This window comes from Mirounga leonina, unplaced genomic scaffold (assembly GCF_011800145.1).
Source record: "Mirounga leonina isolate KUSES-001 unplaced genomic scaffold, KU_Mleo_1.0 Mir_170, whole genome shotgun sequence".
Taxonomy (NCBI): Eukaryota; Metazoa; Chordata; class Mammalia; order Carnivora; family Phocidae; genus Mirounga; species Mirounga leonina.
In genome coordinates this window covers 19046936-19060552 of record NW_023270433.1, presented here as the reverse complement: position 1 = coordinate 19060552, position 13617 = coordinate 19046936, and the positions used below count along the sequence as shown (strand labels likewise).

The window sequence follows — 13617 nt, the reverse complement described above, 5'->3', positions numbered from 1 at the left end:
TGAAATGTTTCTTCCTCCAGGAAGCCTTCCCAGATATCCAAGATCAGAGCCGGTCTCCCCTGTTATATATACCCACATGGTTCCATGTGCTTTGCCCTCTTATTATTTATCCTGATTGTAATTACACAATTGAGTAATTCCACCCCTGACCCGCCCTGTCTTCCCAATAGAAAGTAAGCTCCTGGAGGTCAGAAACTCTGTCTTGCTCAGCTCAGAAGCCACAGGGCAAGCACTGTGTCTGGCACGCAGGAGTCCTCAGTATATACCTGCTGATTAAAAGGAAGGTAGAGAAGGAGGGGCAGCCATGGACACTCACTGCCTTCATATAATGTCCCCTCTCTCCCGCCCTCCCATTCTCCCTTCCTCCCTTCCTTCCTCATAAAACACCTGCCAGAAGGCTACCTGTTTCGCCATCTCTCTGTGGCTATGGGGACCCGCAGGGTTCCCCTGAAGGGGAACGGAGTATGTTCCTGGCGTCTGGGCACCCTCTGGCTCTCTCGGGCCGGGAAAATGTACAAATCCAGGCGAAAGCCTCCAAAATCATCCAGCCCAACTATTCAGCTACTTGCTGTCCATGCAGGGAGACCGAGGCCCAGTGAGGGGAAGGACACAGCCATCCTCACACAGCTGGTCGGCAGCAGGTCCTAGGGCTCCTGTCCTCCCCTACACAAGGCAAGCCCAGGCTCTGTGAGGCCTGGGTTCAAATCCCAGCTCTGACATTAGAAAGAGTTTGACCTGCAATTCCATGAGCCTCTGTCTCTTCAGCTGTAAACTGGAGACTGCGACACCTATTACCACCAGGAGGGGAGGCAGTGGAGCCTAGTGGTTAAGAACATGGAACGGAGGGGGTGGGAGGTGGGGTAACCGGGTGATGGGCATTAAGGAGGGCGCGTGATGGAATGAGCCCTGGGTGTTATGTACTACTGATCAATCACTGAACTCTGTTTCTGAAACTAATAGTGCACTATATGTTAATTGAGTTTAAATAAAATAAAATTATAAAGAAAAAACAAGGAAAAAAAAAAGAACACAGACTTAGAGTGTGCTGGGTGGGCACAGACCTAGCACGTCTCAGCTGGGTGACCTTGGGCAAGTTGCTCAACACTGCTCCCAAATCTGCCACCTGTAAAATGGGGACGAGAATATTCCTTTCTCACACCTTGTTCTAAAAATCACGTAACACTGTGAGGTGTTTAGCACAGTTCCTGGCACGGTGACTCCTCAGTAAGTGGACAACATGATAATAAAACCTGCCATCTGTCAGTGATGAGAGAGACAGATGCAGAGACAGAGACCGGGAACGTGCCCAGGGCTCTCAGGCCAGACCCTAACATGTCCTCTCCCACGCTCCCTCTCTCTTTCTTTTAACGTGGATTCAGTCAGAATGCATCTGCCACCAACAAAGTATAGAATGTGCTCATATGTTTCCTGTCACGGAGGACACGGCTCACGTCATCACAAGCATTCTCTCTATGAGAGACTAGAGGAAAATTGCTCTCAGGCCTCAGGAAGAGGAATAACTGCGCTTCTCAAGCACAGGTGGTCTGTTTTCACCTCACAGACGTCTCTGACCTGCTTCCGTCTTTGAACTGGCTGCCAGGAATCTCAGAGCCAAATCTGCGGCCTGCCTGAAGCGAGTGCTCTGGGAAAAGACCCTCACCCTGGCTTCATCCCTTTCTCTAAGCCCCCGTATTTCTTCTCCCTAATCTTCTCACTCATTTATTTAATAAAAAAAAAAAAATCCTTATTCGGTGCCGAGAAACTGCCACTCATCTTTTTTGAAATTGGGGGTGGGTGAGAAATAAATGGAATTAAAACTGCACACAGGCCAAATGCAACGTGGTCGGCTGAAGCAGACGACATTAGTGGAAAAACTGTTGACCTTGAAGAAAGTGTGTGGTTTGTCGAATAGCATCGTACCAACGTCAGTTTCTTGGCCTTGGCGGACATACCGTGGTTATTATATAAGATGTTGACGTTAGGGGAAGCTGGATGAAGGATAAACGGGAAATCCCTTTGTGACTTCTCAGTAAATCTAAAATTATCCCAAAATAACGAACTTCTTAAACAAAATGTATGCACGGGCTACTGGGAGATTGCTTCCTCTTGGGAGTCCCCCTCTCATTACCTGAGAACACGGCATGCGCTCTGGGGACCCAGGGGCATTTCAGAATCAACCAGACCCAACCAACGTTCGTGGAGCCTCTACCGCCAGCCCAGCTGGCCAGGTGCCGAGCACGGTTCTAGAACCAGAATCCCCATCCCCACGTGGGAGTCCCACTAGCTGCGCGACACTCTGAGTCTCAGCGGCTGCACCTGTAAAATGGGCTAACCCGAGAAGCTGCTCTTACGGGGGTGTTGCGGGTACGTGACTTAATGGCAGAAAGCACGGGAGAAACAGGAGCCTGTCTCAGGCTGCTGGGGCTGCTGTGACAAAGCATGGCACACTGGGTGGCTTAAAACCAGCAGACATTTATTTCTCGCAGTTCTGGAGGCTGGGAGTCTGGGATCAGGGGCCAGCACGGTCGGGTTCTGGTGGGGACCCTCTTCCCGGCTGCAGACTGCCCATTTCTTGTGGCAAGGGAGCTCCGTGGGACACGAATCCCATTCGCGAGGCTCCACCCTCATGACCTAAGCTCCTCCCAAAGGCTCCCCCTTCCTAATACCGTCATGTTGGGGGGTAGAGATTCCACAGATGAATGTAGGGGACACATGGATTCAGTCCCTAACAGCGACACTCAATAAATTTAATCTTCCTTATTAATGTCATCGTCAGCTCGTACCTCCTCTCGTCTTTTTAACAATCCTGAGAAAGAGGTGTCATTTTTGATGCTTATCTGGGAAAGGGAAGGGAAGCACAGACAGGTGGAGGGGCTCTTCAGGGTCACCCAGCTATTCAAGCTAAAACAGCAAAGCTGGGATTCGAACCCAATCTTCCGGACTCCAAGCCCAGAGCTCTTCCAACTGCATCGTACGTCCAAAAAGAAGCTGAGATTGTGAAGACACAGTCTCATCTCGTGTTCCGTTCCCCAGCCACCTGGTTACCCACGGTCAAACCTTCTGGCTCCCTCAGGGACACCCCTTTCCTCCCCAGCCCCTCTACCCCCAACCTGTCTCATTCTGCAAAGCGGGCTCAGACGCCACCTGTGCCCAAGGTCACTGCTCCCATTGCTGCTGCCTTGGCTTCCCTGGCATCAGGATTTAGCCCAAACACAGCCGCCATTTATTTAGGTGATCTGTCTCCTGGGCCCGGCGTCCTTGTCCCTGCCTCGCTCACTATCTCCACTCCGCCAAGCCCTGAGCAAGCTCTGGCAGCGGGGATGGGGCGGCGTAGCGGCTAAGGCCACGGGCTGTGGACCAGACAGTCCTGCTCTGCAACCTGTCGGCGGCGTGACCTTGGAGGTCGGTGTCACCTTCTTTACGTGTCCGCCTCCCCCACTGGAAAACGTGAGGGTCGGAGCCACCTCGCCCGAGCGGCAGCCTGAGGGTTCAATGAGATCTGCGTGAAGTCCATCACCAGTACCTGGCCCACAGTCAGCCTTCTCCAAAGCGTGAGCTAACGATACTATTTCAGCCGTTGCCGGCTGCCCTGATGGCCCGGCAGCCGGGAGCCGCTGGGTGCAAGCCCAGCCCAGCTCCCGCTTTCTCCGCTCTCCCCTCTCCACGCTCCGCGACGAACCTGAGGTCAGGGCCACGGCAGCTGCCGGCGGCGTTTGCAAACGCGGTCACGAACTCAGCTGGCCTGCCGCCCAGCTGCATGTGGGGGAGGCTGCCCTGCTCCGAGGACTGCTGGGAGGTGGGCTCAGGAGGTAGGGGCAGGCCCCTGCTGCCTGCTCTGGGCACGCAGCCAGGGGGGCTCCCGGCTGCGACCAGTCCTCAGCGGGGGCGGGGGGGGCCGGGGGTCCTGACTGCCCCGCTGCAGGTCTGACCAAAAATCAGCTGCAAAGAGCTCCACACACAGCTCCTTCCCTCCCTCAGCCCCGCGCATGCAGCCCTGGCGCCCATCCCCGCCCGTGGGAGTCCAGCTGCTCACCTTGAGTCCACTGCTTTCTGCTTCTGAGCCCAGGTCCACGCCGGTGACGTAAATGCCCAGGCCGTACTCGGCTCCCCCGCGGATTGTGAGACCCAGGGACCGGCCGTCCCCCAGCACCAGGTTCACCTGCAGGAGGGACAGATCGCTATTCGAGGGCCTGGAGGGTGACATGAACGTCATGGGAGGCGGCACAGCAGGCTCTGGAGTCCTTGGCCTACCCCAAAGGGCACGTGGGTTCAGGCCTGGAACATTCCAGATCCTCTGCTCCAGCTCTGCCTCCAACTTGCTGAGTGACCTTGAGGGAAGTCCCTCTCCCTCCTGGGGCCACAGCTGTTAAGTGCAGAAAAAGAAAGGCGATGAAGGAGGTGACCTCTTGAGATCCCCAGAGAGATGTAACATTTCAGGTTCTTACATGTTCCCCACACTGTGGGGGCCACAGACCCCCCAGCTGCCCTTCACCACACCCTTCAGCCAGGGAGAGCCTACTCTGACCCCAGGCTCCTTCACCTTCCATCCTCCTTAGGATCAAGGCTAAGTCCACTCCGCCTCCCTGGAGATCTCCCACCGGCCAGGGGTCCCCTGCCTCCCCCAGGAGTCTCCTGCTCTGCCACCCATTCCAGTGGCCCACAGCAGTGAGGCCCCCAGCTGCCCTTCCTTCTACAAACACAGGAGCACCTGCCGAGTGCAGACCCAGTGCTGGGCCAGGGGACCAAGAGACAGCACAGACCCAGTCCTGCTCCCAAGGGTCTCAGCAGAAGGGCACAGAGACCAGGAAGCAGGCCTTCACAGCACGGTGTGATCAGAGCATGATGGGGTGGCTCAGGGGCCATGACGATGCAGAGAAGATGCAAGGTCCTGACTGGGGGTGAGGGTACTGGTTGGGGGGCTTCCCGGAGAAGGTGACATCACTGATGAGATTGGAGGGTGAGCAGGTCAACTGGGCAGGGGCAGGGCAGGGGTGCAGGTACGGGCCAGCATGTGTCACTGCTTGGCCATAGGGGAGCATGCTTTGCTCAGGATAGGATGGTAGAGGTGGGTTGCTGTGGCCAAGGCGGGGAGTGCTGAGGGGTAGTTGGTGGGGGGGGGCGGCTAGGGAGGACAGGCAGGAGAGGCTGGGGGCAGATTCAGGAAGGCCCCATAATCCATGAAGGTGTCTGCAGGTTAAATGTGCCTTGAGTACGAAAGAGGAATTATGGAAAAGGAGAAGTTGCACCCAAAGAGCTGAAACCTACCCCAAAAGGACAGAAAATATCCCTCAACAGGTTAAGCCCCAGGGACATGGAAGGGACCCAAAGAGAACACAGTCTGCCCGCAGGACAGTGGGGGGCATGGGTACCTGTCAGCGTCACGGGAGGATGGAGGTCATGGAGTTACAGAAGCCACCCAATCAGCTTTCTGTTTCTGAAGTTACTCATCTACGAGTTACCAAGGGCTTGGTGCCATCATCTGAAGCCTTTTACATATATTATCCCATGTAATTTTTCAACCACCCTGGGTGGAGGTGGTGAAGAAGACAGACTCAGGTCCAAACTGCCCGATGGGGGGAACCGCGGTGTGACCTTGGGCAAGTTACTTAATCTCTCTGTGCCTCAGCCTCCTCACCTACAAAAGGAGGATGAAAATAGCCTTATAAAATAGCCTTATAGCCTTATTCTACGGAAAGGGTCACATTAAGAGACAAACACAGGCTAGTTTCTGGCCCACGGTGAATGCTTCATTAGCCACTGTTGGTTCCACTTTGCACATGACAAAACCAGACAAGGTCACATAGCCACAGCAGACTCCTGCAGGCTGACACACATCAGGAGAGAGCCTAACAGATGGGAGTGCCTCTGGGGCGTTTGCTTCTAGGACCGCAGGCTCTGGGGGTGGCCCCAGCCCCTTTAGGCTGGAGTCAGCTCCCCGGTTTGCTCCTCAGGCAGGAAGACCACATCAGAAAGGAGAACATCTGTGAGGCCCACGTTGCTCTCAGGGGGCAATGGGATTGGCCACCTGGAAGTGTCAGAGAGATGGATGTTCTGCAAGCGGCAGGCTCTGAGGACGGGCTTGACAACCCAGCCCTTGTGATCTGCCCCTCCCGGCCCAGTACAGCACCGCGGCTGGGAGAGCTTCGAGGTGACGTGGGTTCGAGGCCCGCCCTGTCTGCGATCACGCGCAGGCCTGGGCCCCCAGGGGGTGACGGTGTGTTGGTTACGGGTGCAGGCTCCGAAGCCAAACCGCTGGGGTTCATCCTGGCAGCAACACTTGCTGGGTGTGTTACCCTGAGTGGATGCCACCGCTTTCTCCTCTCTAAAGACGAGACTTTACTGGATTGTTGTTAGGGAGGAGTGGGTCCCCACATTGGGAGCATTTAGCATCGTGCCCGGCACAGCGGAGACTCTCGCTGTTGTTCTTATCTTCCCGGTGGCCCTCGCCGGCCAGCCACGGGGCTCGCTTGCACAGACAGGGTGTCCTGGAAAGAAGGCCGAGGTGTCCCCCCCGATGCTGCTGCCTCAGAGGCCGGGACGGGGTGTGCACTTGGGCTGTGGCTCGCGTTCGCTCCACTCGCTCACCCAGCCTCCCAAGTCTGGGCCTCGTGCTGGGCGCAGGATCACAGGAGTGGTGGGGACTGGTGGCTCACAGCGGAGTCCCTGCCAGGAGTTGCCTCCTCCCAGAGCAGCTCCCATCCAGGGACCGGGAGAAGACAGCAGGCGACAGCCCCACCCCTGCCTCAATTCAGGACAACCCTGCGGGCCCACTGCACCCCCAGTGCTCCCACGGGACCGGCTGAGGCCTGGGCGGGGCTCATGTCCCAGCCACTGCGCCCCCAGCCCAGCCCCGTGTCCCGTTACCAGCGTCGAACCCAGGGCACTGCCCTGCTGTGATGATAAATGACCACACACTTAGCAGCTTCAAACAGCACAGATTTATTACCTTACAAGTTCTGGAGGTCAGAAGTCTAAAGGGAGTAGACAAGACTGCATTCCTTCTAGAGGCTCTTAGCGGGGACTGTTTCCTTGCCTTTCCTAGCTTCCAGAGACCCCCTGCTTTCTTTGGCTCATGACCCATTCCTCTGTCTTCAAAGCCAGCAGGGTAGCACCTCCCACCTCTCTCTGCTCCAGGCAGCACACCCCCTTTTTCTGACTCGGACCCTCCTGCCTCCTTCTCAGGCACCTGTGATTGCACTGGGCCCACCCAGAGAATACAGGAGACTCTCCCCATCTTAAGAGCCTTAACTTACCCACCTCTGCAAAGTGTCTTTGGCCGTGGAAGGGGACCTCTTCCCAGGCTCCAGGGAAGAGGTGGTGGGTGTCTTGGATCGTCATTCTGTCGACCACAGACACTCCCCTAGAAACCTCCTTAGGGAAATCTTGGTCTCAGAGTCCATTCTGGGGAGCCTGATCTCCGTCAGAGTATCCCAGAAATATGACCTCCGAGCCGTGAAGACCTAGGGGGTCAGCCAGGGAAAGGGGGAGGGAAGACAAGTATTCCGGGGGCAGGAAGGTGTGCAAAAGCTCAGGACCCGGACACAGCACAGCCCCCAGGAATCCCGCAGGGTTCTGTTTGGCTAAAGCAAGACAGGGAAGGAGGGAAGGGACAAGATTAGCCAGTGGGGGGGCCATGAGCCAGGCCGAGAAGACTGGGCTTTAGGTGGAAGAGAGACCTGCTCAGATTCATTCGGATTTTAGGAAGACTACCGGCCAGCAGAGCGGGCCGCTTCCTGGAGATCCTTCAGGAGAGGGTGTGCACCTTGAGACAGTGGCGGGGTGGGAGTGGGGGAGGCGGGGCTCAGATCTGGGGGAGCTCAGTGAGACCGGCTGAGGACGGAGTGTGCAGCTCCCACCCGATCCCCTGCCATGCCCGCACAATGCACCCCTTCCTCCATGCTCTGCCTTCAGGGCCTGGGGTCCACACACCAAGGCTCCAGCCCAGCTCCGTCCCTCCCCTCCCCCACCTGGGCTCTCCAGCTCTAAGCGCAAAAGATTCCGGGAGGAGAGAGCCAAGAGGAGCCCACGACAGCCAGATGGCAGCGACTGTCTGCCCCCTCTGAATGCCGAGGATGGGAACACACCTCCCCACCTCCCCACTACCTCCCCGTAAATCCGTTACGCGGGAATAAAACGGAGCCCGTATCACAGGGCTGTAATAACAGTCCTATCAACCACAGCGTAATCTGCCTCAATCACTGGCTGGAATTCAACCAGTGTTTGGCAGGAAAAAAATTCACCTATGGGAAGGACACTGAGCTGCACAGCAAGAAGAACGCCACCCCCACCGATAATATGAATAACTCATTAAACTAATTATTTGCGAAACGTACTATTTCCTGAATCCCAGGCACTGGTTGCATTACCCCCATTTAATCCTTTCTCTTCCTCTGTGGTTTCTATTATTACGCCCATTTTCCCGATGAGGACACTGAGGCGGGAGGGGTGAATTGACGTGGCCAAGGCCAGACGGTCGGCAGCTGGCCAGCCTAAGGCATTTAACCAAAACGCTGCGCTGCCTCCCACAGTGCTGAGAGTTCAAGTCCTGAGTCTGCCCTTTACTCCTGGGGAACCAGGGGGCAGGGTCCACTTTGTCTCTGATTTTCACAGTTTTCCCCATCAGTAAACTGAGAATCGAACAATGTACCTGGGATAGGCACTGCCGCCACTCCCCTTCCTGCCTTGCCCTAGCACCCTGACCCTGTCCAGGAAGCAACAGAGCAGCCCCCAAAGATGAAGTCAGTCTGGGCCAAGGCTGTTCCCCTCTGCCAGGGATGTGGGTAGTCTGGGCCAGTTCTGGCCAATGGACATGATGGAGGATGTCTGCTGGCGGATGCTGGGAGCAATTCTCCCCTCAGAGAAGAAAGACACATAGGCCCAGGATGAGAAGGGCCTTCTGCGTGCCTGCCCAGCTTCCACTCTGCTTTGGACACAGCTGTGATGGCAGGAGCAGTGGCTACCATTCTGCAACTGTGAAGCAATAAGCCAAAGACAAAAGCCAACAAGAGGAAGGACAGACTCACCAACAAACCACACCTGAGGCCACCTAGCCCCACACTCCTCAAGGCATCCTATAGCCTGGAGATCCAGCCCTGGGCAGGGTGGATATATGCATGATGACTCCTTCATGGACCTCAGATCTTATGTCACCTTCTCAGGGCCCCTCCCTAGAATTATCCCACTAATATACTGCCCCCATGCCCTTTTCTTCTTTTCTTGTTTATCCCATTTACTATATACTATACATCACTATTTAAACACACACACACACACACACACACACACAGGAACATAAGCTTTTGAAGGTAGTCATCCTTGGCTATTCCCTGCTCTATTCCCAATACTCAAAACAGTTTTTGGCCCACTGGAGGTACTCAATAAACATTTCAGGGTAAAAAGATATGAAAGGTACCTAGCACCTACACCTAGTTGGCATTTGATACACGATGGTGGTTACTGGACTTAATGACCATACCCCAGGCACTATGCTCTGCACTTCTGCACGTGGTTGTCAACCCCTGAAACAATCCCACATGGCCACCATGACTATCCCTATATCGTGGAGAGGGAAGCTTAAGTGACTAACCCAAGGGCAAGTGACTTGTCTAAGGTCACACGGTCAGGAAGTTCAGGAACCAGGCTTCAAACCCAGGCCCAAAGTCCCTGCTCCCTCTGTACGAGGTTGGGCCTCAGCCTGAGCCAAGGGGCAGATCGCATCTTGTCTCTGTGGCTGATGTAGTGAGTCTGGGGCAGTTGCCACTCCCCGAGCGGGGTCTGATCACTCAGCCTGGAGTGGGGGCCGAGGGCCAAAGACACCATGGTAGCCTAGGACTTGCCCACTTGCTCAGGGAAAAATGCCCTGGGTGGGTGACCCTTGAGCCTTACGGTTGGCTGCTCCTGACCCATCGTTCTCCTAAGCGAATCCCAGGTGCTGAGCAGCCAGGCCCTGCTGTGAGTCCAGCCAGAGGGGGCCTCTCCTGAGGCTGTGTGCAGACCAGGCCTGAAGAGCCAGAGCCAGAGGACACTGGAAGAGGCGGGGGGAGAGGGGGGAGGCTCTTCCCCCTCAGGCACCAGAAGGTAAGGACGACAGAACTTAGGATCCTAGGACAACTTGGCACCACCACTCATAGGCTGTGTGGCCTGGAGCAATTCATTCAGCCTTTCTGCACCTCCATTTTCTCATCTGGAAAATGGGAATATTGCTACCATCTGCAACTACTCTCAGATTTGGCTTCAGAGTCGAATGATTCTATGCAATCGCATTGAAATCTGAAAATGGGAAGCCGCTGGGAGTCTGGGGTTCTCTTGCGCTGGTTGCCGGCATGCATCACCCAATTCATAACCCCTCTCCAAGAAAAGAGGATGACAACATATGTGTGGCCTGTGGAAACAACAGAAGCGGGAGAAAGAGCCTCTTCTGAAAGCCCTTCTCCATTTCTGTAGGGTGTTCTGCACGTGCCTTCCCAGAGCGACTGCCCCTTCGAACTAAGAACCCAAGAACAGTGCTTGTGCCCAGAAGGTTAGAATCAGTGGCAGGTCGGTAGGGAGGCGCCGACCTAGAAACACTACGCTCATTCCCTCCACCCTGAAGATGGCCCGCGACCCACCTCGCTCTTCCTTCCTTCTCTCCCACCACATCCCAGCCCCGTAAGCACGTTCAAACCACCCTCTGCTTCAAGCCATGTGAAATAATGAGCTTGCCCCCTGCCCCCCCAGCTCAAGAACAATCTTACTCTGAACAGCTCACAGAGAGAAGGCCGTCAGAGCCCTGGAAACTTCCCCAAGACCTATTTCCCACCTTTGAAATTCATCTTCTAGAACCAGAAACATCATGATTGGCTCCAGGGGCTCTTTTGGTTTTATCTTTACTACAACCAGTCCCACTTCCCTTGAAGGTGAGCTTATAGCACCCCTTTTTCCTCCCACTTTTGTAAAGGTCTTTGCAGACCTCTCATGGATGTTGCCCCTGTTCCCCTGCTGGCCAGGAGAACACTGAGTCCCTGCCGCCTACAGGAAAATGTCTCTGAGGCACACACACTCCTAGCCCACCACCCCAGCCCTGCACTCTGTGCCCCAACTGTAACTCTCACGTGACACCAGCGGGGGGGGTCCCCAGACCCACCTGGTTCTTCCTAACCTCCCTCCCCCACTGCCACACCTTTCCCTCTGCCTGGACCACCGTTCCTGCCACTGCCATGTAGCCAAACTCCAAAGGCTACCTCCTCCAGGAAGCCTTCCCAAATCTCTAGCTGGCAGGATCTCCCTCCTCTGCACACCATAGCACCCACCCTGTCCCTTTTTTTTTTTTTTTTTGAGAGAGAGAGAGAGAGAATGAGAGAGAGCACATGAGAGAGAGAAACAGACTCACTGCTGAGCAGGGAGCCCGATGCGGGACTCGATCCAGGGACTCCAGGATCATGACCTGAGCCGAAGGCAGTTGCTTAACCAACTGAGCCACCCAGGCGCCCCCTCCCTGTCCCTTTTACAGAGCATGCATCACACCGGACCTTGGGGCACCTCGGCTTGCCTCCTCTGGGCTCCTCACGCTGGGAAGGCTGCCAAGGGTGATGTCGGGACAGAGGGCTTGGAAAGAGACAGATCTGGCCTTGCCCCTGAACTCCACCCCTCCCAGGCAGGTGCTTTCGGGCACTGCCATGCTCTGCTGTGGCACCAAGGTCCGACGTGAAGACTGGGGAAGAACTCATACCAGCTCACACGCATTAGCATGGCTGCTATCGAAACAAACAAACCCCAGAAAATACCAAGTGTTGACAAGGCTGTGGAGAAACTGGAACCCTCGTGCCCTGTACGGGGGGATGTAAATTGGGCAGCCGCTGTGGAAAAACAGTATGGAGCTTCCTCAAAGCATTAAAAATACAATTACCACATGCTCCAGCCACGTCATTTCTAGGTATTTCCCTGAAAGGATTGAAAGCAGGGTCTCCGAGAAATACTTGCCCACCCACAAATAGCAGCGTTATCCACAAGAGCCAAAAGGATGACACCACCCAGGTGAACAAAATGCGGTCCCTCCGTACAGGGGAATGTTATCGGCCTTAAAAGGGAAAGAAATCTCATCACGTGCTACAACCGGGATGAACTCGGGGGTCGTGAAGGCAAAGTGAAATAAATGAGTCAGAAAAAGACAAAATACCGTCTCATGCGAGGTGCCCGGAGTGGTCCAATTCAGAGACATACAGGAGACTGGTGGCTGGCAGGGGCTGAAGAGAGAGGAAGGGCGACTGTCCTCTAACAGGTTTGAGTTTGGTTAGAGTAAAAGCATCCTAGAGATGGGGTCACACAGCAGTGCGCACGCACCTCATGCCACTGAATTTGGTACCATTTAGAATGGTGAAGAAGATACAATATATGTTACGTGTGTTCTGCCACAATTTAAAAGAAACCCCAGAGCACTGGGATTCTATCACCCTGCCCCTAAGCCACTGTTCAAGGTTTCCCAGCAGGGAGGGCCCCAGTGGGCTCCACCCCATTGGCCCCAGCTAACCAGGAAAGAACCCCAAAGAGGAAGGCCTGACACCTGCTGAGCTCGGATGAGCGTCACCTCCCTTGTGGGTAAAGGAGAGGTGACAGAGACAGAGAACGTGCCTTTCCTCCTTGGACAGTGACGGGTTGGGCAGCAGTCCCCAAGGGCACACGGTGGCAGGTGTTCACGCCCACACAACAATGCCAACTGGGGAAACAGATGGCCACATCCTCCTCTGTGACTTTGCAAAGAACAGTGTGTGAGGGTCTGATCACGCAGGACTCAGATTCACACCCAGCAAGCATTTAACGAGCTGCTACCATGCCCCGGGCTGTTGGCAAGGTGTTTTCGTTTTAATTCAGTTATTCATGTAATAAATACTGAGCGCTTACACGGTGCCAGGCACTGATCCAGGCACTGTGAGTTTGCCAGGGCACAGAATCAACATCCGTACTGCCGTGACACGTACACAGTGCTGGGGAGAGTAGCCCCACCATTGTGTCCATCTTGCAGAGGAGACCGAGGCTCAGAGCAGTTAGGCAACTTGTCCAGCGTCACACAGCTGGCAAGCGGCGGAGCCTGGCTCCGGTGTCTTACCCGCCCTGTCGTACTGACAGTATCCCGTGTAAATAAGCACGTTCCAGTTTATTGCAGCCGTGGAGGCTGAGGGATATTCTGGACTGGGAACCCGGAGTGATGAGCCCTGCTGCACCCTGCCCCTCTTTGCCTCCGAGGATGTGACCGTAACCTGAGAGCTGATGGGTCTGATTCCCAGAGATTTACATCTGTTCTTCCCTTCTGTTCCTTCCTTCAGCCTCACGGGACGGCTCTCACACTTCCGTGTGGAGAACAGCCTTACTATGAACGGCCGTAACGCTAGAACCAGCTTCAGTGGACAGCGTCAGGTGCTTTTCCCAAGTTGCTTTACGACATGTGGGATTTTTACATCCACTGTTGCCCTGGGCACTCTGTCCCTAGAAGGTGTGCGTCCACTGGGGTCGGGCTAGGAGTGTTGAAGGTTGGCACAGGAAGTCTGGGAGTCTGGTTGTGGGGATCTGGAATATTAGACAATTCCAGGACACCAGAGAGAAGAGAGTCAGAGCCCGCCAAGCTCTGGGCCCAGGGAACAGAAG

At 55.2% G+C, this 13617-nt stretch overlaps 1 protein-coding gene across 7 annotated transcripts in view; it reads right to left on the bottom strand.

Moving 5' to 3' along the window:
- WHRN (whirlin) overlaps positions 1 to 13617 on the bottom strand; it is a 90083-nt gene that overhangs the window by 50602 nt on the left and 25864 nt on the right. For 6 of the 7 annotated variants that reach the window (XM_035015983.1, XM_035015986.1, XM_035015984.1 and 3 more), the window contains exon 3: positions 4034 to 4159. In XM_035015983.1, coding sequence (XP_034871874.1) covers positions 4034 to 4159 — 126 coding nt within the window. Of the gene's footprint in view, positions 1 to 4033; positions 4160 to 12154; positions 12222 to 13617 lie in introns of all 7 variants that reach the window. The other variant, XM_035015990.1, reaches the window with a different exon arrangement.